General features: G+C 47.2%; 2 protein-coding genes across 3 annotated transcripts in view; one reads left to right on the top strand and one right to left on the bottom strand.

The window, feature by feature from the left end:
* LOC142817876 (uncharacterized) overlaps window positions 1-23,706 on the bottom strand; it is a 30,474-nt gene extending 6,768 nt beyond the window's left edge. Inside the window, exons 1-7 of one of the 2 annotated variants that reach the window (XM_075895804.1) lie at window positions 23,437-23,706; window positions 11,563-11,676; window positions 11,469-11,484; window positions 11,297-11,392; window positions 10,972-11,053; window positions 3,764-3,873; window positions 2,791-2,861 (exon numbers count right to left, since the gene is read on the bottom strand). In XM_075895804.1, coding sequence (XP_075751919.1) covers window positions 2,848-2,861; window positions 3,764-3,873; window positions 10,972-11,053; window positions 11,297-11,392; window positions 11,469-11,484; window positions 11,563-11,676; window positions 23,437-23,541 — 537 coding nt within the window. In that variant the 5' untranslated portion in view covers window positions 23,542-23,706 and the 3' untranslated portion in view covers window positions 2,791-2,847. Of the gene's footprint in view, window positions 1-2,790; window positions 2,862-3,763; window positions 3,874-10,971; window positions 11,054-11,296; window positions 11,393-11,468; window positions 11,485-11,562; window positions 11,677-11,840; window positions 11,943-23,436 lie in introns of those variants that run through there. The other variant, XM_075895807.1, reaches the window with a different exon arrangement.
* A 183-nt stretch (window positions 23,707-23,889) lies between these two features.
* The window catches only part of LOC119165255 (uncharacterized), a 42,712-nt gene continuing 40,549 nt past the window's right edge, over window positions 23,890-26,052 (top strand). The window contains exon 1 of the mRNA XM_075895764.1: window positions 23,890-24,123. The gene's annotated coding sequence lies outside the window, so the exon portion shown is untranslated. The remainder of the gene's footprint in view (window positions 24,124-26,052) is intronic.

Genomic DNA, 26,052 nt, shown 5'->3' with positions numbered 1-26,052 from the left:
CTCCCTCTCGGAGGTGATAGAGGCCCAGCAGATGGCTCAGGTCGTGCGACTATCGTCCCCGAGGGCTGGTAGGCGCATCCTGGAACCCATAGGCTGCGGTCCTACGGCGACTAACCAGCGTAATGTAACACTACCACCCTCGATCAGAGGCACGTTTTCGGTAGCTCCACTTCCAAGAAATGTCCACCCACAATACAATGTAGGGCGCCGCATAGCTCGGGCCCGTTCCTTATTAAAATCAGTTGCAAACAGACCGCATCTCGCGACCTTTGTCGATGCAGCCCAGTACGGGCGTTCGGATCGCTTCGCCGTGGTCTCGGTCGATCATAGTGGCACACTCCTATGCTCTGCCTCGGTTAGAAAGGTTTCGACAATGGTGGCTGAGCAAATCGCCATCGCCATAGCAATGAAGGACCCATCGCGTCCTAATGTCTTTACAGATTCGCGTTCCGCAGCTAGGGCTTTCGCCTCGGGCTCGATCTCGCGTGAGGCAGCGGCCATCCTCGGCTGTGAGGGGGCTGCCGGGTTTCACATCATAACATGGTTCCCGGCCCACATGGGGGCCAACGTACATCCTGATGTCCCCAACGCCAATGAGTTTGCCCATGACCGTGCGCGAGGTATCGCTTACCGCGGCGGTCCCGGCGGATTCGCAGGCGGGGACGCCGGAAGATACAGGGACTCGCTACTCACTTTCCACGAGATCATGACTCATTATCATCTATCTCGGAGGACTTTTCCACTTCCTCATCCTAAACTTACGCGACCGCAATCATCGGCCTACAGGATGCTCCAAACGAGGTCTTTCCCTTCGCGTGGCAAGTTCAGCCATTTTTCGCCCAACATCGAGCCGCATTGTCCAGACTGCGGTGAGGCGTATTGCTCATTACCTCATATGCTCTGGCAATGTCCTGCGTTACGTGACGCAGAGTTCAACAAAGAAGAGGACTGGGAGGAAGCCCTTCACAGCGGCGACCTCCTGGTTCAACTTCGGGCTGTCCAGAGGGCCTGCGAGAGGGCGGAGGGCCACGGTCTTCCGGTCCCTACGTGGGAGCGGCCCGCGACTGCTATGGATTCCCCCTAAACGGGGCCGTTACTACGCAGTTCCTCAGGACCTGAATAAAGTTCTTTGTCTGTCTGTCTGTCTCGTATATAGTAAATTGCCCTTTCATTACCGAGAGCACCTCTCTTCGCATGAGGAAACGTCTCGTAAGCGAGAAAATGCAGGTGACGACACTGAGGTGAAGTTCCCTCGACTCGTGATGGCATAGGTTTTTACGCCTTTTGCTGGGCAGTCTAAAACGTAGTTTTCAATGAGAAAAAAAATGAAGTACATTGGCTTAGGAAATCTAAGAGATTTCTTTCTCAGTGCGGCCAAAACGCAAGAACGAAACAACAGAAAAGAATGGCCGGAACAACAAAAAAATATGGACCATCTCTTTGAAAGGAACCCTGATAGGATGCGACGCAACAGCGGTGCGCATGGCGTTGACCCGGTTGAAACGGACGTCGACGCTGGTGCTGGAAGAACGATTTGAAGCGAAACTCAGTGTAGCGTTTACTCCAGTAAACGTTCGTTTGAGACGCAGAGACACGGGTGGCGAGTTGGGTTTCGTGAAAGTGTGGTCGAGCGTTGCGGGTGGTGGGGAGGGTGTAGCGAGAAAGAAGTGAGTTGCGAGCGGGAGGAGGAGTCGGTAGTGGCGAGGCTGCTACGGCTGAAGGAGACAGGGATATTAGCGCGCACCTGCGAGGAGAGCGTGATGTGAACACGCAGCTGCCTCGTGACCATGGGCGTGACCTACTTGCGCCGCTTCAACATCTGCGGTGAGAGGAACGCGTTGCGGGGCGTTCGTACGGACGCACGTGCGTACGGCGTTACACTCGTGAGTCAAAGGGCTGCTTCGCGTCTAAAAACTACTTGTTTGAACGTAGAAATTGAAAACGGAACTACCGTTTTCCGCAACCGCCGCGCGGGAAACCGCGGTCGTGGTGACACAATAATCAATAGTGACTACTGGACGAAGGCACGTGGCTAAAGCAGTGGTTATTGGGGTTATTAAAGACAACAAAGACGTAAAAAAGGCTAGAAGCGTTTTGGCGTTCCTGTCCAAAAAATAAAATCTAGTAACACGTTCGTGTCGTCCTGCGCACTTTGGCTATACTTTGGCATTAGGTTTACAGTTGGTCTCAAGCGAAACTCCGACCCGCGCTTTCCCAGCTGCCAGCTGCGCCATCTCGTCCCTTCGCGTGTACCAGGAAGACATGCGCGAAATCTTTGGAGAGAAATAGGTTTTGCTAGTTGTTTTCATGACGCAAAATTTCTCGACATACGAGGTGATATACCGCTTTTTGAAACCTTCTACTGTAGTAGGGAAACCCTCGTGTGTTCGGCCACTCCAAGTCATTGTAAGGCACCAACTCCGATGTTAACGACCTCCCCCCCCCCCCCCACTGTTTTCGCTATGTTTTTTTAAATTTTTCTTATGGTGCAAAAAAGGGGGGGGGGGGGGATTAAACAACGCGGCCTCCCCACCCCCGGAAAACGCCTGATATAGTTAAAAAGCCTTAATTCCTTCAATATGGCATCCCTCATAATCATGAATATCGTGGTTTTGAGACGTAAATCCCCGGATATTACTACTGATCAGCAGCGTTTTAGGACCATGCTCAAAAAGTCTTAGTTGAGCATGGTCTTAAAACAGCATTTCAAGACCATGCTCAACCAGCACTACACTAGCATGAACCACGAACTACTGATTGTAAATAGAAGAGTATACGTGCGCAAGTTACCTCCTCGCATTCTCCTTTATCTTCCGCAGAACTTGGCGGAGCAGTAACTTTCTTGAGTTATTCCCGGGAGTCTGCATCAAAAGTGGACTCAGTCAGAAAGAAACCAGTGTGCAAAAATACCGATTCAAACAAGTCGCAAAAAAGACGAGAAAGGATGGTACCTCACTAACCCCGTCGCTTATACATCATAAACTAATGCATCACAAACCGTCATAACTAAACTGTTACTTATGAAATATATATACTTCTACGTACCACTGACATCGGGATGATCAGTATCGTTGGTGCTGCTCGCTTAACCATGTGGAAGTATATCTGACTTTACTCTTTCGAGTGTGCATATTTCCCGTAACAATATAATTGTTCTTGGTGGATAATGTGCTGAAACGCATACGGAAGAAGGGAAGGATAACCATCATGAGCTTCCGGAAGGAGGCGGAATGGAGGGGGGGGGGCAGTTGACCCCCCCTCTTCCTGGAATGTCGGATGATATTTACGCACTAACGGCACTGAGTTCTGGTATATGTATACATGTGTGAAATGGCACTTAGGATTGCGAGCCGGCGTCTCACGTTACGGGTAATCTTGCTGCCTAGGCTTTTGCGAGAAACTTTTGATGAAGAAAGGGGGGTTCATCTTAATACATGTGCGATTTCGCGTTTGTATGCGTGCGTGTATATGCAAAAAAAAAAAGATGCACATATGCAACACATAAAAAATTGAAAAACTTCGAGGTTTTGAACCCCGCCCCATCAGTATAAGATATATATACCTCACACCTTACACCGCGCCTCAACTTATAAAAAACACACACATAGAACACGAGCTGAGCTCGTGTTTGCTTCGTGTCTTGGGCATTTCACGCAGTTTAAGAATGTTTAACAGCAATGAACCAACTATAGGTCTGCCAAGACGTACTACTGAGGTTCCAATTAAAATGGATTCTGGTTATATGACTAATGAATTTACGTACCGCTGCTTGTGCGGGTGGACACCGTGTCCTCGTCATCCGAGTCAGTCTCAGCCAGTTGCTCCACGACTGTGGCCAGTTGAGTCACTTCCGCCAGCAGAGATTGAGTTCGCCTGAAAGGATATCGTGACGGAGGAAGCAATAACCTGTATTTGCAACGCCATCATCGTTCAACAGGCAAGCGTTCTAATTAGGGTGAAATAAACGATCCTTTGCAACCGTTAACACTGCCAGCAAGTTTGTTTACGTGGATTGCATTTGAGAGATGATGGCGAACTCTTTCCTGTGCAGTTGTCTGGTCAGCAGGCGCGAAGTATTTGTCTGCTGGTGAGGCAGGTTCATGTATTTTGAACGCGACCGCGTTCTTTTGAAGAGCTCGACTGTTTCGCACAAACTTTGGGGCCGCTGGTTGTGAGGAAAAAATGGGCGTTGTCCGTCAGCGAAAGTTTCATGGATATGCTAATAAAAAAATAAAAAAAGCATGGCTGATCCCTCCAAATATGAATCGATATACCATGAAAATAAAACATTTCTTTACGGAAGTAGCTTAAAGTCTACTGTATATTGATATAAGTGAGCTTATACAATGTTTGTTGGTGTATGACTGCTGAAGCACCTTTTAAAGAAGTGCATCCACGCTTAGTGCTACATCTTGATCCCGACGACTGATGTCCATGATGAATGACTGATTAACAATTAAACATCTGCCCTTGTGGTCATGGATGCCTTTAGTATTTGAAGTAGTTAACGGGGAGAGCGGGAACAAAGAAAGCTCTGTGACAGCCAGAAGAGCGTCAATGATTGTACGCCAAAGACAGTCCTAAAGAAACTTCGTCATGGCCGGGAACTGCTACCGCATGCGTACACCGCACAACTAGCACAACGTCATCGGTAGTAGGCTGGGATTTTTCAGTGGACCGGTTTTGTGCTCCGGACGCTAGCACACACGCGACCACTGCTGGGTGGCGACGCTGGTTGCGTTGCGCGCTGTGATTGGTGATGGTTCCTCACCGACGCCGGCGTTCGGTGGCATGTTCGCATCGGCACTTGCGCGCAAGATGTGTATCGAATACTTCATGTGCTGGCGCAGATCCCATGTTATTTTTGATTGTAAGCTGCACGGAAAAAAATCACAGCGTATCCACGGATGAGTGGGGTGAAGCGTCTGTCTGTCTGCCTGCCTGCCTGCCTGCCTGCCTGCCTGTCTGTCTGTCTGTCTGTCTGTCTGTCTGTCTGTCTGTCTGTCTGTCTGTCTGTCTGTCTGTCTGTCTGTCTGTCTGTCTGTCTGTTTCTGTCTGTCTGCCCGTCCGTCCGTCCGTCCGTCCGCCATTCTATGAAACTCTTATCAAACTGAACCACATGCAACGTAAAGTCTCTGAAAAAAACTCCCAAGCATTTCCCCGAGGGTGAACATGGTTAAGTGCGAATGCACGGGGTGATGCTATGAGGGGTATTTATTAATTTGCACTATTATATTTATTAATCACACTATGGTGCCTTTATGGTGTAATGGTTCCTGAGAATCGCAATTTGATCACACGGGGGAGTTTACGTTAACTCACTGGCGAATGCCAACGGATTTTAACTTTACTCCCCCTCATAGCATCACCCCGTGCATTCGCACTTAACCACGCACGCCGTTAGCGACATACAACGGCGCATGCTCCAGGTGCTTCAACCACGCCAAGATGTTACCGCGCTTCACCAGTCCGCGCCTGTACGTAGCCGGACTCACCGCCTCCGCTTCACGTGCACGTCTATCGCAACGTCCTCGAGAACCAGCCGCGGAAGACACTCCACCGCGCTCGGAACGTCGATGGGCACGTTTACGATCTGTCCCTTAATGCCGTACTGACCGTTGCCCCGCGTGAGCCGCCTGATTCTCATGAAGGGGAGTCGAGGCGAGATGAGGCGCTCTTCCATCGGATTCAGATCGGGGAGGTCCGCGGGACGAGGCGGGTACGCGTAGCCGTGGCTCTTGCTCAACGGCGGAACCCGCCCGGCCAACAGGGACTCTCGGCAAGACCCACACACCCGGAACGCACCGAAGGGAGCCAGCCGCGGGTCTTGCGCATCCTTGTCGTCGCATCGGTGTTCGCCCGACCGTCTTCCGAACTCGTTCCAAAGAACCCGCAACGCGTTCAACCTGTTGGTCTCGTTCCTCACGCCGGAAATGCAGCTCGGGTTGTTATCGAACCACAGCCGGTCACACACGCGGCAGCTGTGACCGAAGCTGCGATCCACAAAGTCACGTTTGAAACGCGCGTCCGGACGAGCAAAGTCCAGGGCTCGCACCCTCTCCCGCGCGGCACGTTCACTGGCTCGAACGGCTTCGGGAACGTCCACTCGCCGTTGACGATTGCGAGCGGCGTCTTGACGCCGGCCTTCATCGCCCTTCTCCGCCTGACGCTTGCGTTGTCGTTCCGCTTGTTGGGCCGCATACGTGGCTCGATGCTGACGCCTCATCTCGGCCTCGCGAACGTGCAGTTCACCATCCGCTGCACGCTTCGCCCGCATGTCCTCTGCCTCGCGAGCGCGAAGTTCGGCATCCTCTGCACGCTTCGCCCGCTTGTCCTCGGCCTCGCGAGCGCGCAGTTCGGCATCCGCTGCACGCTTCGCCCGCTTGCACTCGGCCTCGCGAGCACGCAGTTCGGCATCCGCTGCACGCTTCGCCCGCTTACGTTCGGTCTCACGAGCCCTTCGCAGCGCCGCCTTGTCTTCCAACGTCGGCGAAACCACCGCGGTACCGTCACCTCCAACGACGGGTGCAGTGCTGGCGCTCGATTGTACTGCATTCGTTGGTGATGGTAGCGTTGCCTCCAGGACATCCATCGCAGGACCCGCTCGCGACGGAAGACTGAGAGAGAAAGCGGGCGCGCGAGAGAGAGGGGTGCGCGCAGCTGCAGTGAGCGAGGAGAGCGGAGGAGCGAGCGAAGGGGGAGGGGGACGCGTGCAGCGGCGTTAAAGATATAAGGCGCGTTACTGACACCGATGGGATTCGCTCGCAGGATTTCAAGCTGGACGGTTGTGCCCTCGCGATCTCCGACGCCAGCGTAGCTCCCGCCGACTGGTTCGCCCTCCGCGGTCTCCTGACGCCATGCAGTTCTCGCATTGTGGCGCCCCGCCCTTGGACTGCTTGGACCGGATCCCCACTTTCCTATCTCCTTCTTTTTTCCGTCGCTTGCCTGTCTTCTTCTTCGTCTATTTTCCTTCTATTCTTTTTATCCCTTCTTCCCCCCACCCCTATAAGGCACTGCGCCGTGTCGCCTGAAGGCAGACAGAAATTAGGTGCCTTTTTCCTCTTCATTCTAACCACTACAACCACCACCACCACACCGATATCAGCGTCGCGTCCGTGGCTTATTCGGTAGAGCGTCGCGCTGCGGCCCGCCAAGTCCTCTTTCTTTTAAAGATAAAGAGAAGACTGCGGACGCCGCCGATGGCGGTGGATGGTTTGGGGTCGCTTATAAAGTGTATTCACACTTAAAAAGCTGAAGTACCGCCAACCTCACCCCTTCGCCTCTACTTCCTCTCCCAGCAACCACAGCAGCGCCTCTTGGTGTCCACCAGGAAACTACGAATGCAAAAGCACACGGGTGCACTGGATGTGCCAGACGCTTGGGCAGCTCGGGCACTGCTGCGCCGTTTGTTAATCGAGCGGCCGTGCCTCGGGTATGCTGAAAGGGGACGCCGGTGGCGTCTGTTAGAGGAGCGCCCGCTCTCGAAACAGGACAAACAATATGGCGTTTGCGTTACCTTCACAAAAGCTCGTGCGTCTTGCTGCAGATTCTTAGCACCTCCGAGTTTACATGGACAGCAGGGGCGCTGTCATCGAGAGCGTCACCGCTAAGCGCGTCTGCACGCAAACGGTGGGCTATCGCGTTGAGTATTGCATGCTTGCGGTGATGTTTTTTTTGCCACCACGTGCCACTTGCTTATATACATGTCACATCGTCGTACTTAACGTTACTTTTCATATTTTTTCTTTCTCAATCACTCTTTTGGTGCATCGCCTAAAACCACGTGCTGTGCCCAAATCAGCTCTAAAAGACAGATGAGCACACGCCCATCTTTGCGGCCAGGAGCCATACAGTCCCTCAACTAGAGTTATGAAGCGTGGAAACTTGGACAAGTTGGTAGAACTTAACTGAATCTAGGAACAGCGCAATCTAAGAGTAGTTACTGTGTAACTACGGAAGCTGTCCTTGTTTTTTCGCTTCCGTAGTTACGCAGTAACTACTTCTAGGTTTCGCCGTTCCTACATTCAGTCAATTAGAGTCGTTTACTATCTGCTATGCATGCGAGGGGAGAGGAGCCTGTACAATGACACGAATGGCGCTAATTTAGATTTCTTTTCGGGGACTTTGAGGCAATGCGCGCCTCCACGCCATCTAGTGATCACTCCACGTTTTGCAATCACAGAACACTTATATACTACCATGCTGCAATGTGCTGCTAAATGCTGCGACAGTGCAGCGCCATCTAGTGAACATTGCGAGAAGTAACGGGTGGCTACTACAATGGAGGGACTGAGCCACAGCGTAAGAAGCTTCGCCCCTAAAAAAAAAACTAATCTTGCATTTCTTTGTTGATATTGTCGGTCGCTTCCGCTTTGTGATGTGCGCTGCTTTACTTCGTGCGTGGGATCCACGGTGAGAAAATAGACTGTGAGGGGTGATCCAAGGGGTGTTTTGCGTGCAACCACGGCTATTTCTATGTGTATTGTTAACACTTCCAGACTCGGTGATGAGACCCATCGTACTCTTCATCAGACCACCCAAGCCCTGCCACGGTAGTCTATAGTGGCTAAGGTACTCGGCTGCTGACCCGCAGGTCGCGGGATCGAATCCGCGCTGCGGCGGCTGCATTTCCGATGGAGGCGGAAATGTCGTAGGCCCTTGTGCTAAGATTCGGGTGCACGTTAAAGAACCCAGGTAATAAACGTTGATAAACGTTAAAGAACGTTAAAGAACGTGTGTACGCTTTCAATCATCCGTAGTATTTTTTTTTTTCAAGCATAAGAACGTTTATCACTGAAATAACAAGAGTTTTAATCGACAAAAGCTCATTCACTATCGAGCTTGCACGAGTGGAAGCGTCGGTCTACTGGTAACACGTTTTGGTGGCTAGAAGGGCCATGGACACGTCCCACGAAGAGCTCCTTGGCTAAGATCGCCTATACTCGTGGCATGTCAGACTGAACGCCCCTGCCCGACTAGAGGAAAACGCAACGTGGGTTGTGTTAGAGTGAGAGTTGTGTGTTCCCTCTTGGCCGGCCATGATTTTAGGGGCGAAGCTCTTTATAGCGGCACCCGTTCGTCCCTTGAAGTAGTAATAGTAGTGTGTAACCAGTCTTACATTTTGACCTCCAAAGTGGTGCCGGTGGAAGATTTCTTTTGTGCGTTGTTGAACAATGAAAAATTCGCAGCGTGCGCGTTAACTAAAAGCCGAATTCTCCTGTCTCTCATTCCCCTTTAGCAACCGTTGGCATGTACATTGAGCACTATCTGACAAGAAAGGGTTGCTACGTTATACTCGCTGGGCGTAACCTCCTTGGTTTTAGAAAGGTTTAGCGAGCGTTGGGCCGCAGTGCTATGAATACAGTGAACTAGTATAGGCACCCTCCGATGGAGGCGGAAACGTTGTAGGCCCGTGTGCTCAGATTTGGTTGCACGTTAAAGAACCCCAGGTGGTCGAAACTTCCGGAGCCCTCCACTACGGCGTCTCTCATAATCATATGGTGGTTTTGGGACGTTAAACCCCACATATCAATCAATTAGTATTGGCACCCGAAAGTGGACCAGAGGGCGCGACGAAGCTTTTTGGGCCGCCTCAGCATTGTTGGTACCGACCGCCAGGGATACTAAGAAAATGAAACGCTCGCTGAACACAGAGACACACTGAAGCGTCAGTGCCCTTTTTGGGACGTTTTCAAAGAACGCTTCCTGGGCGCTTACATAATCAGTCGTGAACACCCTCCTCACAACTAAAAAAGAAAATGATATGTACGTCCGTTTCTGCTGCGTCTGCTCGCTATAGGCTACGCATTGCAAGACTCGTTTTTGCTGCGCCTACTCGCTAGGCTGCGTGTTGTGGCGCTACCATCAGATCTCGTAAACTGCATTGCCGGGTGCCTATATACCATGAACTCGGGGTGGTTAAAGGTGGGAAGTAGACACGAAGCGCAAGCCGTAAGAAAGTGTGCGTGTGCCTCCTCTCGTTCAGTCCTTGGAATGTCCGCTGGATGGCGGTGCTTCTATATAAGGAATATATCATGAAAAGATGTGAGATAGTTGTACTACGAATGCTCAATAGGTGGACGAACGGACACACTGACAGATGTATGGACGGACGCACGGATGGCTGCACGGACGGATGGACGCATAGACGGACGCAGGAGCGGATGCATGGACGAAAGCAGGGACGGACGCACAGATGGACGTGCGGACACACGAACAGACACACGGACGGGCGGATGGACGCACGGGCGGCCACACAGACGCACGCATGGACGGACGGATGCTTCGCCCCACTCTCCATCATTCACTCCGAGAATATTCTGCCTTTTTTTTTTCTCGGGAAGAGCCAGAGCCAACACCGACTAAATTTCAAGGCCGAAAGGCTGCCGCAGTGACGTCAGAGGTTGGAGGCCCAGTTACCCAACTGAGCATGCTCAGTAAGACTTTTTTTTTCCACATCTTTTATTCGGCCCAATCAAGCCGCAGCAGCTGCGAGAGCGGGAGCGTTCGTTCTCCTAAAACGCGAACGAAACACCGGCTTTCCGCCGCGTTCGCGGCGTAACTGGGCCTCCACCCTCTGACGTCACTGCGGCAGCCTTTCGGCCTTGAAATTTAGTCGGTGTTGCCAGAGCGCATACGCGAACGTGGAGTTACATCCAGGCCGTAGATTATTCACTATATATAGAAACGCAAGTTGAAGGAACTAATCGTGAATGTCATGGTCGTGATGTAGTTCTACGTTTTTGCCTGGAGCACCGTGAAAAGGCAGTGGTATACATAAAAGACGCGTTTTTAAAGCCTGCTAAAGCTTCTAAAGAAAAAAAAAGTGACCGTGGTGCAGTGAATAGTGTGCCCGGTTCTTTATTGACTGCCTGGTATACCTCTATACAGACTCCTGGCTCGAATAACAGTTTTATAGGCGTAGTTTGAATGTACTGCCATATTTATGCATGAAGAGGAATCGCTACTTACTGTCTGAAAAGCTCGCAGGACAGAAGAGCTTCGTACAGCTCACCTTCCAGTTTTGAAACCTTCGCCTCCTCGGAAACAGCGCCTGTACCAAGAAGAATGTGGTATTATTATTATTATTATTATTATTATTATTATTATTATTATTATTATTATTATTATTATTATTATTATTATTATTATTATTATTATTATTATTATTATTATTATTATTATTATTATTATTATTATATTATTATATTATTATTATATCACATTTGTATCGACTTGGGCAAGCAAACTCCCCGTACTGCAAATAGCTATGATTTCGTTTTCTTCAGGCACTTACATTCCTTCAGTGTTTGTTCCGGCATCGCAATCGCGTTATCAGCATCTCTTGGTGTCATTGGAAAACTGTCGTAAGTCGTCCTCTTCTCTACAAGTTCTGAAAACATTCAGGCGTATAGCGAATTGAAGTAGTTGGCGAAGCGGCTTATCCTAACCTCTAAGGTACATCTTACCTCTTTCCATCCTGAGCTGTAAAAAAAAAAGCGCGACGCATTGTTTAATAATCTCCTTTGTTCAAACAAAGTGGCCATTTAGTTTCAATCTTACCTTGTTCAATCTTACTACCATCTCGACTTGTTCCACATTTTCCAAAGTCTTTCGTTGTAATCGCCCTAGTTCCTCGTTGATGTCCTTTCCGTCGTAGTCAAAACTAGACAATCCCTGAAAACAAATCAAGCGTCTGCGCTTCAACGAGTGTCATCATATATAGCACCTATTTCTTAAGAAGGAAAAAAAAAGAGGTGGTGCTGGCTCTGTATCACTTTAAAATGCCTAGAAAGCGATCAACAATGTGGTTAAGGAGGCTATATTAAAGTACCACTTACGCTTAAGGAGCTCTGCGACATTCTCAGTCAAGCGTGATTGCGGCGCGACAACAGGGAAATTCTGTGAAGCGGTGAGAGTGCCGAAGTGGTCTTAGCAGGTGACCCCAGGAACGCGTCGTCTGTTTCTTGTTCGAATAATTTTTCGGCGCTAGCGTTGGTGTTGACCGTTTTTATTGTTGTAATTAAAAAACAAATCTGTCCCGATGTCGGCCATTTGAAAGCATTTTGCTTTCTCAATTAGGTGCACATTACTTCGCTACTCCAACGAAAGGGTATGGTAACGAGAGTATGCGCTCTGTAGCAGACGAACATTTTGCGTTGTGTGCAGACGACATTTCTTTCGGGGTCGTGAGTCAGGCTTTGTCTTTGTGCCGTGAAATAAGCATCAAAAAGGACTTAAATTTTCTTGTATCAGCTAAGAAACCTTTTTAACTTTCTTGTTTAGTTACCATAAACGTGCAGTTCTAATAACGGTTTGTGTAGAGTACTTTTTCGGTATAACGATTCGAGATACTCGAGGCATGTGGTTGAACAAATGGTTGCTAAATGGGATATTGGCTCTGATATAGGTGTTCGAGTCAAAATTACGCCGATATGACATGATCTATAGACTCTGAAAACGAAATTACAAGCATTATATAATCCTAAATTTTAATCCGTGAGTGCTGTACATGTTCACATGTACTATTCCTGGTGACAACTTTTTCCCAGTTGAAAAATGCTTGAGTTGTCAAACGGAATTTTCCTAAGATCATAGCTGATTCAACAGTGAAATAATTCTGGCTCCAATCTGATTGTGCGCAGTTAGACGAGCATGTAATGACGTTGTACATTCAGGAACGCCAGCCACAACTCTGAAATGTACGAGATGCTCTTATTCGCAAATCGAAACTGTCCTTACACTGTTAGTTCTGTGTGTTTTTCTGGAAGAAAGGTTTGTCCAATGATAATTTCACCCTATAACTAATAATTTATTCACGGTATTGTTCATTGTCGCTACAACGTAACAGTCTCATTCTATAATCGCTAACACCTATACCTTCACCACAATACGTCTTCGTATTGCCGTGAGGCTATTTTTTATGCCATAATAAAATAATATAGGCAAAAGAAGGCTTAAGAAAATTACCACACGTTATAAAGAATATGTGGCGCCTTAGTTCCAAGGCATACTAAATGAAGGCACGATAAGCTTACGTAGTACACTCGTGCATAATACCGTTCTTTTTTTTTCACCTTAAGTCCTTAACGCACTGTATATGCTTATCCGCGTTACACAACTGTCCTGCAGCGAAGCCACTGCAAATGAGTACAAGATACATCGAGAAGAGCAACGCAAAGTTTAAAACGTGGAAGATTGGAAAGTGACCCGCTTTAGCTGGCAGAGTGAATCCGAAAACAAACAGTTGACCCGCACCAGCTGCTCGTGAAGGCAGGCGGATACGTTGATATTACTTACAGAAATGTCTTACATTATGCCATCCTTGATGCGCTTGAGGATCTAGAAATCGGCGGACGACGGTATGCATGGATCGTGAGCTACCTTAGCGACCGTACCGTGTATATGTCAACAAGCGATGGAGATACAGGCCATTATAACATTCACCGTGGTGTTCCCCAAGGGAGTGTTCTCAGTCCGACACTTTTTAACATCACTTTGATTGGTCTTGCTACTGAACTTCCTGACACGGTGAAGGTGAGCACATATGCGGACGACATCTGCGTCTGGGCTTCTGGAGCTACGCGCTCCCAACTGCGTGCTCGACTACAACGTGCAGTTACCATCACAGCAAGGTACCTATACGTCGCCAGGGTCTCACACTGTCAACTGAAAAATGCGCAGTGCTTGCACTTACTCGAAAACAAATGACAAGATACCCACTAACTGTGAACGGAACAGAAATCAGTGCTGTTGTGCAACACAAATTCCTGGGTGTTATCCTCGACCGGAATCTATCGTGGTCAAAACACGTCACAGCCTTGAAATCAAAGCTCAAGAGTTTTGTCCACGTTCTTCGGGTCATGGCCGGAGAAAGACGGGGCCCTTTGGAGGCAGCCTTCCTGCAACTGTACCAATCTTTATTCGTAGGGTACTTACGATACAGCATGTCCGTGCTTTCAAGCATGACGCCAAGTTGTGCGAGCACGCTAGAAAGCATCCAAGCTCAAGGGTTGCGCACATGTTTTGGCTTACCTCAATGCACATCAACCAAGGAAACTCTCGCCGAAACTCGGGCTTGTCCATGCAAAGTATATGTGCTCTGCGAGCCTCTCCGAGTCCACCTTCGCCTGTTGACTCGACACAGGCAACATCCCCTATCAGCGATCCCTGCCAGCCACCGAGACTGTAGTTATTGAAGAGCTATATCGCGGCTCGAGAACATCATACTGCCAAGATTCTCTCCCCCACGTGTTCCTGAGGCACCTCCGTGGCTCCTGCCTAGACCACTTGTCATACTTCAGATTCCTGGGATTATGAAGAAGTCCCTTGTATCATCGCTCGGCCTAAGGCAACTTACACCGCTGCACATTTATACTATACGTACGACGGTGTGGCGCACGTATATACTGATGAATCTACCACGTCGCGTACCTCCGCCGCAGCCTTTGTCATCCCGCAGATGAAGATAGCTCGACGTTTCAAGATAGATCACAAGACCACATCAACAGCCACGGAACATGTTGCTATTCGGGAGGCAATACGTTTCATGTCGACAGAACCCGCTCGTAAATGGAGGATACTGTGCGATGCCAAAGCTGCTCTTCAAACCATTGATGGCTTTATGAGACAAGGTCCATATCATACTTTATCGATATAAATAGCAGAGCTTCTTGGCATTGCTACAAAAAATGGACATGATGTAACATTTCAATGGATACCTGCTCATTGTGGCATAATGGGCAATGAAGCAGCGGACGCTGAAGCTAAGAGAGCTTTAAATAGTGCCCCGGAAGTGTGCATCGCGTTTTCTCGACAATAGACTAACATTCTACTTCGACGCGTAGTGCGCAACTCCATCTTAGAGCACTGGCAGAAACCGGAACACCAGCACAAGCGGCTGCACAAATGGGATCCGGAAATGAAGTTCCGTATGCCTCACAAGTTAAAGCGAAGCATCTAATGCATTATCCACCACAGTCGCCTCGGTGTGGCTTACACGAGACATTACACCCACTTGATTGGCTGTGAGGACACAGGTCCCGATTGTGGTCACTGTTGGTTGCCAGAAGCGCTCGAACATATATTTTGCGACTGTCCAGCATATGCAAGCGAACGCCAGCAACTGATATCTTCGATTGGCCGATATATTAGTCGACCATTAACCGATGAGGTTGTGTTAGGTCCTTGGCCTGATGCCAGCAGCACACATGTGGTCCCACGAGTCGTCATCGCTTTCTTAGAAGCCACTGGACTGGATGCACGTCTGCAGAGTTACCTGCAGCCTAATAAGAACATATCATCTCTCTACCTTACCATCGTCATTCATCACTCTTTCACTCCCCAGTCACCCTTCCCCAGTGTAGAGTAGCAGGCCAGAGCAAACTGTAGCTCAGGCCGACCTCTCTACCTTTCTGTAAATTAATTCTCGCTCTCTCTCTCTCACTTACAGAAAGTTTGCCAAATACTGTCAACGAGGTGCTACGACATCTTCGGCTATATAAGTGCAATAACAATAGCGGTACACCTTTACTTGCTGCAGTGAAGTTTTCGTGGAGCGCGATTTCTATATCAGTCAGAGCTGGACAACTTCTCTGTTTCGGGCATCTGCATTGGGGGCTATGCGTTGTACGCACGTACCCACTATCTGATGCATGCATGCTGTTCACTGCTGTACATGCTAAAACGTTACTTACGTAACCTTTACTTCATGTAAGCATTGATTGACTTGCAATAAAACAATTTATTGCTGCAAGTTTGCGTGATATAATGTATGCGCAATCACTCACTTATGGAAGTATGCAAAATATTAGTGAGCTTCTAGTGAGTAGTTTACTGCATTGTACTGTATGCAAACGAGATGAATTGAGACAGGGAGCTGTTCCGACGAGCGGGGGACAGCCATGACGCAGAAGCAGTCGACGACGGTGTCGTCTGCTATATGAACGGCCAGCCGCCTTATCAAAACGCCCTGGTGCTTTAAAAACCATTTCGTTTTTTACGCAACTATATATTATACAAACAATATTCTTAGTTATTATTTATTCAAAAAAGCTACTTGAGTGCAGAAGATAATAAAGACTTTTCTCAGTTGCCAGTAAAATAGTAAATTTCCAAACTTTGTACAACTGCCGCTGCCATCCAGACGGCACTACCATGGCGTCCAATATTCGTTCTCATTGGCTCTATGGGCATTTCACTCCACTGTTCGGGTTGCTAAGGGCGCACGCGCCCGCAGCTGTTGCTATGGGAGAGGGCGGCGGACGGATCCCGACGGACGCCTGACATAGCTCGACTAAGAAATGCGTTCGCATTTAAAACGCGGACAAACAAACGAGTGATACACACAACACAGAGACTTATGTACAATATGACAAACATGAACAAGCTCTCCAATTCCATCTCAGCAAGATACCTTGGTGGTTTGCGATCCTAGATGGTAAGCAAAGCACTATCATTTCTGTATCGGTGTGCATATTATACCTTCAGGGAAGTAACTAGGATGGAGTTGAGGGGGTTATGACACCCTTCGTAATGTTTCCAACTTTTAACTTTAGCCTAAGTTAGCTGTTCTCAACATTGACACCCCTTGAAAAAAAATTCTCGGTACGGCCTTGCTTTATACTTTGCGCGTGTATCCCGGCTGCGGCGGCTGCATTTCCTATGGAGGCGAAACTGCTGTAGGCCCGTATGCTCAGATTTGGGTGCACTTTAAAGAACCCCGGGGGGTCGAAATTTCCGAAGCCCTGCACTACGGCGTCTCTTATAATCACATGGTGGTTTTGGGACGTTAAACCCCACATATCAACCGTATCGATAAAAGTGCAGCTTTGATAAGCGGCGGGGAAACGTGACGCTCGCATTGATTCGAGCTCAAGAGACAACCAACAGGTATAGGCAGTGTAACGATGTAGTATAACGATATGCTGGGTAAATTTTGGCCCTAGCCGAGCAACTGCTACGTTTCGCTTCTTCGCAACAAGGGTGGGTTCACTGCTCCTAGCTTCAGTGCGAGGTATGCATGCTCGCGCGGGAGGAGGAATCAAGCGCGCAATGAGGAAGAAAGCGGAGTTTATTTTTGAGCGTCTTCCTACTGCGCGAAAGGCGTCAACGGTTGCAGTGCAGCTGCTCCCCGCGTAGGCCGGCCCAGCAACTCCGCTTGCATGGGTGGCGCCCACTTTCCTGTAGGGCGCCGCCTTCATAAGGGGCCGGACTCCTGACGACCCTTGTGGTGGAGGATCTTGTGAATCTCCATGGCCGTGGCTCGATGATCTGCAGTATCTGAAGGCCGAGACTGTTTAGTGTGCAATGTCATTACTGTATAGGTCAGGGGCGTAGTCTGAACTAAGACTTCTAAAGGGTGAACTTTACAAATCTTTATGCATGTTCGTGCTTGTTTTTGTATATGTTCGCGTACATAAGCACATGCAAAATCGAAAAAATGATCTTGGGATGGAGGGGAGGAGGATTAAACTTTTAACCGACCCCGGCTACGCATAGGGAACCAACCCCTTATGCGGTCTACGCTGTAATGGCTGCCACCTTTCTGCTGTTGCAGCTTGAATCGGATAGCAGCGTCCACACCTTAATTTCAAGGTGCTGTTGGTACTTTTTTATACTACTGCTGATCTGCAAATTTTTTATTTGGGCTAGCTGTTACGACATTCCAATGTAAGACATCCCGTTCTCTTTGTCGTCGGTATTTCATGCATTACGCGCTCAGTGCAACTATATATACATCATAAAACAACCGCCGAGTCTTTCACCAAAATGTTTGCGCTCGTGCAGCAATATCGCTGGGAAACTGAAACTCTTTCGCAGACATCATCTTTCGAAGCTTTTGTGGTAGGCTTGGAAAGACGACTGTATGTTGCTGAACACAAGACGCAACAATAGCATATATACTGTCGAGAACTCCCTATAGGGAGTTCTCGAATAGGGGCCACAAAATGTTAGGGCCCCAAAGAAATAGCGTTAGGGGCTCAAAAGACCGGCCACAACGCATGCGAAACACTCAAACCGGATTCGGGTTTTGCGTCGGGGACGCTACTTCTTGAATTCAGCGGGAGCCCCAAAGTTTGCCCCAAAAGCTTTTCATCAGACAAACTTGACGGCACCCACTGAAGCGATGGCACTTGGCCAAAACTAGAGCGACCAAGAACCCAGTAAGTGTCCAAAGTGCCGTACACCCTATAATAGGGTGTACGGCAAGCATGTGCGAAAAGTTCTCGTATATATTCGAAAACTCTTCACACTTGCTTGACCCAAAGTGTGCATACACAAAAGGCGTTGGGGCCCTAAACTTTTGGGGCCCCTATTCGAAAACTCCCTTATGTTACTCAAAGTGAGGCCTATATACGTGTGGGTGAAATTGTCACGGCTATTATTTTCATATCTTAATCACCAACGGATGTTGGTGATTAAGATTAAGATGTTGGTGATTAATCACGACGGATGTTGGAGGAATGCTGCTTATCATCAATATTCATTTAATCTACTGCATGGAATCGTGAGCCTGGACTTATGATTCTTATTTGGATCCCCTTCGAAGGCTACAAAAGCGTGCCATAAGAATAATAACTCACAGTAAGTACAACGAGCCAAGCCGACCGTTATTCCGATCGCTAAAAATACTACCCTTCGATCTTTTGCGTGACTATAAGATGACCGTTTGTGTTAACAGTATCATAAAATACAATAGCCCATTTGATGTCTCGTTATTTTATTCCTCTTCTCGCCCTAATAGAATCCTGACGCTCGGTAACTTTAACTTGGCGCCAAGAAATAACGTTTAAGGTGAGAGAATAATGCAATTCACAGGGATAAAGATCTGGAATAGTTTGCCCACTGAATTGAAGACATCACACAATGCTGCGGTAAAACTAAAAAATCAAATCTTGAGCAAGCTGTAAATGCTTCTTTTTCTCTTTGGTGGTAAGCACTTACATTTGTATAAATATACGCTGGTGAATCTTGTAAACCTAGCATTTTTTCCTTCTAACAAAAACTTGTGATAGCTTGATGTTCTTTATGTATTTTAACTGATGTTTTTGGGTGTGTCCACGAAGTTATCTGTCATAACTTTTTGTATGCGCACATGCAAATTTGTTTGGTGTGACCAGATTGTTTAAGAAGAGAAAGACTTCTCTACTCTGTATATGTGTATATTTAGAGTGTCTGTATAGCTACATATGTATTATGTGTAATTGATATTTCCCGCTTCTGTCCATTACTTTTCTCATTGGACACTACACTAGCCTCAGGCTATGGGTCCGATCAGTGTTTGTCAACCTCATGTGACAAATGATAATAAACGTTCAATCAATCAATCAATCAGTCAACATGCACGGCAAAGGAACTGTAAACACAATTTCGGCTAATAAGCACATGCATCTCTTATCACTAACAGATATGTCGCGGTGTGCCCGCAGGGGTCTAGCCAGAATTTTTGTTATTCTTCTTCTCTGGGGAGGGCAATCATACTATATGTATATTCATGCGTGCGTTTGTATGTGTGCTTGTATATATACGCAAGTTCCAATCGTGCGTGGGTTTGTAAGTGTGCCTGTATACAACCTGGTTCTAGTATACGTTGCTTGTATACATACGCAAGTAAATTTGACGAATTTTGGCAGCATTTGACCCCCCCCCCCCCCCCCGGTGCGCTCATGGTGCCCTGTGACGTTTATACATGCGTTACGGCGCTACGAGATATCAAACTCATGGACTGCAACTTAGAAGTGTGGCAGCTTGGACTATAGTTGGTATGACATGACGATAGTTATATAGCGCGAGAACAGAACGATGACAATTGTCCTTCTTGTTTCTTTGTCGTCGTTCTGTTCTCGCGCTATAACTATCGTCATGGACTACAGTTCGTCATTTGCAACTCATCAGCAGAAAATTACTGAATTTTGGTCACATATAACTAGTGACACGCGTGTGTGCGACCTTTACGGATGTACCTGAATGTTTATTTTTTGTATTGTGGATAGAAATATGCGTAAGAAAAAAAAAAGACGGACAAAAAGGAAGAGAGCACAGACAGGCGCGTTCTATATTCGAATTGTTGTTGTGCAGGCCATGAAAATAAATGAGCTTCAAGGGCGAAACATCATTGTTGCAGGAGACAACGTTTCGACAGGCTTTGTGCACGCTGCCCTGAACAAGATAAAGATAATAGCCGAAACGTCGCATTCAGCGATATTCATTGTTCAACCAGAGATTGCCAGTTCACCCATTTCTCGTCAACACAAGAGAGCGGTATAGCTTTCCCAGCGTTCACGCTCGCGTTATAAATGGCGCGCTGCCGAAAATATCGAAAACGACGATAATGCTAACGCGTTGCGACGGTGCGATGGCTGTGACGTCTTGGCATCACGGGGTAAAGTCCAGCATGAGGACAGTTTTCGTTTCTTGGCAGCCAACATAGATGAATATAAATGTATCGATGATACGTGCATAGCAACAAACACCACGAAATCAAAACGAAGAATGAATTGAATGACTATCACTGTTGTTGTTTTCACCAAGATACGTAGCCATGCAGATGTTTTATTTATTTTATTATTTATTATTATTTTTTGAGGGGGTGGGTAGTTGATATTTCATTCGTCTCAACTAGGTGCCGGGCAGGCAAATCTGGTTGTGTCACTTTGTATACCATGGCGAAAAAAAAAATCGGGAAAAACCAGGGTGTGACACACAGGGCTCGTTCCCACCTTTCCCTCAATTTTTTTTTCCGCCATGGCATACAGAGCGAAAAAATGACAATTTCAACAATTTCAAGTAGGTGCCCTTTTACCCACCCCCTTCTAAAAAAACATTCTGCCTACGCCTCTGCTGGGGGCAGTGAATTTCACCTCATTATATTAAAAATTAAAAATAATTGGTCATTATGACAAAAACGAAAATACTGAGAACGAGTGAACCAGCTCGAGAACAGGTGAACTATACAGCAGAAGCTTTCGGGACGTAAATCTTTCAGGAAATTTACATTCTCATTTTGTGGCGAAACATAACAAAGTCAGAGCTACAGCCCGTATAGTTTGTAATGCAACCCATTGCTAGATTCGCCTCATTGCACACTAACAGAGAAGAAATTAGACTGCTGTATGACCTATACGTCCCGTTAACTTTTGTGTCGAGTGTACATCACATATCAAGGAAATTTGTAAACACGGAAGAAAAGAAACACAGAAAACGAATACATGAAAGAACATGTGATAAAGGCTATGATGGCTATACGTTAGAGTTTTATAAAGGCTGAGAAACGAACAAGGGTATGAAACAGTCATGCCTATAGGTAAAAAAGATATGGCGTAAGGAAATCGTGCAGTTCTGACTCTTTCCTGGTGGGGCATTGAAAAATAACGCGAGTATTTGGAGCCGTAAAATGTTGGCACGCGATAATCAAAGCTAGATGCGCCGTAATCTGTGTGTGGATTTGTGCGGCACTGGTATCAGTCATTTCAATAGCAATAGCTATGTTCACTCTGTGCGACACAGACTAAGTGGCTACACTTTTCTGAATAAACGGTGAGTTTCTCATCACAAAAGTTCTGGGCGTGTCGAGCCAGTGAAGCAAGGAATTATATAGCTGCTGCTTTAATTATAAGTTGTGCCGAAACCACGTGTACCTAAGGGGAAACTTCCAGTTAACTTTCGCGGCATTTTCAGCTGTATATAGGCGCAATTTTTTATGTACTGATTTTTTATTTATGTATAATAACAATTCATGTTTTATTTGTTAATCACCGACCTATAAAGAACATTGGATCAGGGGCATGAAATAAATGTGCTAGTGCAAAGATAATAAGCTAGGACAACTAAAGAGAACTTATTTTTCGCATAGTTAATTACCGTATCATAATTCCGAAATTAAAGTGCTTACCACTATGAAGACGCTTGGTAAACGAGAAAACGTGCAAAAATAAAATGCAGGTGGCAACACAACACAAATTTCTATATACCAAATGCCACGATGTCTTTAGATTTTTACGGCATCTATACGAGACCGTAGTTCCTAATCAATAAGAATTAAGTACATTGTCCTCGAAGAGGTCCATGGACTTACTGCGCCACATCGATTAGGTGCACGGAATATGTTGCTTGCGCATTCTGTACAATAAATAATAATAAGCTTCACGTCCCATGCAAATTTAGCCACGATTATGAGAGGCCCCGCCGCGGTGGCCTAGTGGCTAAGGTACTCGGCTGCTGACCCGCAGGTCGCCCGATCGAATCTCGGCTGCGGCGGCTGCATTTCCGATGGAGGCGGAAATATTGTATGCCCGTGTGCTCATATTTGGGTGCACGTTAATAAAAACCCAGGTGGTCAAAACATCTGGAGCCCCCCACCACGGCGTCTCTCATAATCGTGTGGTGGTTTTGGGACGTTAAACCCCACATATCAATCAATCAATTAATCCCGATTATGAGAGACGCCGTAGATGAGGGCTCGGGAAATCGACCATAGGGCGTTCTCTAACGTGCCCTGACATTGCACGTATACATGGGCCTATATCATTTTACCTCCATCACAGTGAGACTACCACGGCCGGAATCGAACCCGCGACCTTCGGATTAGGATTAGCCTTCGGATTAGCCGAGCACCTTGACCGCTACACCACCGTGACGGACGATTCTGTATAGTAGTCGTCAATAGAATACGCGTTCTTAACAATGAATATAAAGTAAATATTCGCACTTAAAACTGGGGGAATATTGCGGGCCCCTTCGAAACTAACCGGTGCCAACGTCACAATCGGATAGTGGATATGACGCTTTTATACGTGAAAGGTATGCTTTGGTGCCGCTCCTATAACATTGCAAGTGTAGTACTATCAGCCGTACTTCACCACATCATCTCCATAACCTGAATTAGCCTGAATTTACCGTTTCTCGTGACTTCCTGTCACCCAGTACTTTCTTTTAGGACCTTATGATGTGTACTGACAAACGTCTTACTGTACAGGCTGAAATCTTTCTTACGAGAAAAATTTTAACCAATCCTGACGCTGGACAGACCATTGGCGAAGTAAATCAGTCAAAGAAAAAAAAAACACTTACGAGAGAGAAGTTTCGGGAATCTGGTTTCAGAAGTCAAAACTTGCAGTGCGTTATTTTTTGAGGTAACGTAAAATTACACTTATGTCCCGACAACCCAGTCAATATCAGCTGTGCCTGGGGCCTCGTTCTAGAAGAGTGCTGTTATTTTTAAATAAGATGGTTTGCCGTACAAGTAGGTGCTCTTCATTGATCAAAACCAGCATGAAAGACTTGCTACCACAGAAATTAAAAAAAAAATAGGTGCAGCTGAATGAATGCCGGTATCTTTTGCACACGCATACGGTGTTTGCACACGCATACGGTCGACATCTGAGCCATGTGCGATTTTGAATACAGGCTTATCTGCAGAACACAAATGAGTCTTACGTATACAGGGAACACCGCTCCTCGTGCTTGCGCTGAACGATTCTCCGTGCCACAGTGCCATTTAGTGTGCACACACAAAACGAAGTGCGCGCAGCTCACTTTCATTCAAGCAACGGACGAATTCCACTGGCGCTTCTCTACGGAGACTTGTCGCGTTCACGTCACAAAATCCTCCATCATAAGACACATCACCACGGTTTGAGCTGCACACATCGATAGGCGAACTTATATCGGGTGAAACAGCGTTGACTTCGACGAAGTTCGAATGGCTACGTCCATTTTACCTTAGAACGAGGTTGCGAAAGCAAATGAGGACACAAAACGAATGACGCTCCTCCCACGACGTGTGGGATATGCCAATTGGTTGCGGCCGCGGACCAACGCTAAGCCGTCCCCCGCTAAGAATCTTCCCTTTCCGTCGAGGTGCTAATTTTGAACACCGGGAGCCGGGTGTACCGCTCCGTTCGGTGCACGGGGCTTGTAGCCGGTTCTTTGAAGGCTCACAGCATCTTGAACTGAGCACCCCCAGTTTGGCCGCACTGTTTTAGGTCGTTGCCAGCCCGAAGGGCGGAAGATCAGTGAACTGTTTTTAATAGTGTGTGCGAAAGAGGATGCTCTAGCGGGGAGTCGCCGTAAAGAAGACTCGTTGCCGCTAGGATATTATTCTCTTGGACGCCGAATATTCAGGTGGGGACTGATGGTCATGTTTTGCGCTTCTGCGCGGTGTTCCGGTTATATTCAAGCTGACCGTCAGCCATAGCATCCGTTAAAAGGCAAACTTGAAATGCTGACTACGTGACGAAATGTTGGGCCGCTAAAACATACGCGTAGTCTTGCGTGTATCGCAGCAATCTCTGGCATTCATCTAAAGACATGCAGATGGTTCGCAGGATTCAAGATGTCTGCCGCTGCCATATGCACGCCCTTCTGTTGTGTTTTGGATTTTGTGAACTTTTAGAGGGCGTTGTTTTCGTGTTCGTGTAGACGTGCTGCAAATCACCGCACTGTTTATCGCATACAACATTGTGGAACGTGTTCTGCGCGGGCTAATTGTCTTCATGCAGACGCGCCGACCTCATGTTTCCAGGGATCGCGTGGACGCGACTGTCGGCTGATGTTACCCAATCTTGACGAGGTGTTCCGGTGTACATGACCGCTTCATTGTTTGGTCGCAATCTTCTCAGTTTTCTGTCGGGATTCTGGCAGGTATACGGGACCCCACCGGTGGCACGTCGTTGTAGCCCTCAAGTCGTAGCCGGAGGCAAACAAAGGGCCCCGAAACGGCGAAAACTATACCGCAAACGCGCAGGCGTGCAGTTAGGCCTAACGCTCGTTGTCTTGTAAGCGCCACTATACCCAGCAACTCTGTTTCTATGCCAGGCTTGCAACCATACAAAGGTGAGCCTGTTGTGGAACGTTGAGAAGGTAGAGCACGATATTAAGACTAGGTTTGTCGATGGCACCACGTCTGATGTAGGACCGATGGCTTCGATAATGTCTGAAACAAGCAGCGTCGCCGTCACGGGCGTTGTTGGCGGGAGATGCTAATTTTGGGGCGGGCGGCCATCTTGAACACATTCTTGTTAAAACGGTCGGTGCTTGTCCACAACACGCGAGCACTGCCTACGAGCTAGGCTACGCCGTATTTTTGTCTGAGCGGCGTGGTGATACCTGTGCGGCAAACACTCACGAATATATAGCCTTTGGACTTCGTATAGGCTTGTATCAAATGTTTTGTACTTTCAATGACAGTTGATTATAGCACTGTTCTTTTTATATGTTTCAAATGAGACTGTACATAGGCAAAAGTTATTCAAAAAATTGTTCTTGTGCACGCTCGCAGCGTGTAAATATGCATCGGTGAACTAGAGAAAGGACTTGTGTATATTTGTTTTCGACTTTGCACAATCACCTTTGTGTTCCTGCAATCATGCTGATTACACAAACTGGTATAATTTCTAACGCGTGTATCTTCAATAAAGTTGGAATCGCACTTTTAAACTTGGCGCAATGCGTATGATGATCGTGTGGTGTGCTTTGTTTGCCAAACTATAAAAAAAGGAAAACGAAAAAAGTAACATAAAAACCAGAGTGATACTTCGGTGCTTATTTCTATAACTGTAGGGTACGAACGACAGATGGAGTAATGATAATTTGTAATTGTCGTTCTAACGCATCCTTGGTGGTCGAGCCCTATAGGTTGCGTAATTACCGCCAGTGATGAGCGCGATCTTCGATGGTGATTGTTGCAAAAATAATAAAGTTGAAAGAAATGAATCGTTGCGCACATTACACAACAAAACTCTGGAAATTCCAACGTATTATTTTGTGTTGATTTTTTTCCTTTGCCTCTGTTTTCTTTGTTTTTTTTCTCCGCGGAGGGAGAAGTTGACTGTTTGCGCCGACATATCCTTGTAAATAAATTCACTACATAAACGTACACTAAAGGGTGGTAGCATTGAGTGGAGGGGTCTTCCTTCCTTTCTTTCTTTCTTTCTTTCTTTCTTTCTTTCTTTCTTTCTTTCTTTCTTTCTTTCTTTCTTCAGGTATTTATTTATTTATTTATTTATTTATTTATTTATTTATTTATTTATTTTGAGTCTTCTTCCGCTGCAC

Source organism: Rhipicephalus microplus, chromosome 1 (genome assembly GCF_043290135.1).
Source record: "Rhipicephalus microplus isolate Deutch F79 chromosome 1, USDA_Rmic, whole genome shotgun sequence".
NCBI lineage: Eukaryota > Metazoa > Arthropoda > Arachnida > Ixodida > Ixodidae > Rhipicephalus > Rhipicephalus microplus.
The sequence above is the reverse complement of the archived record's forward strand: the minus strand, read 5'-3'. Positions and strand labels throughout refer to the sequence as shown.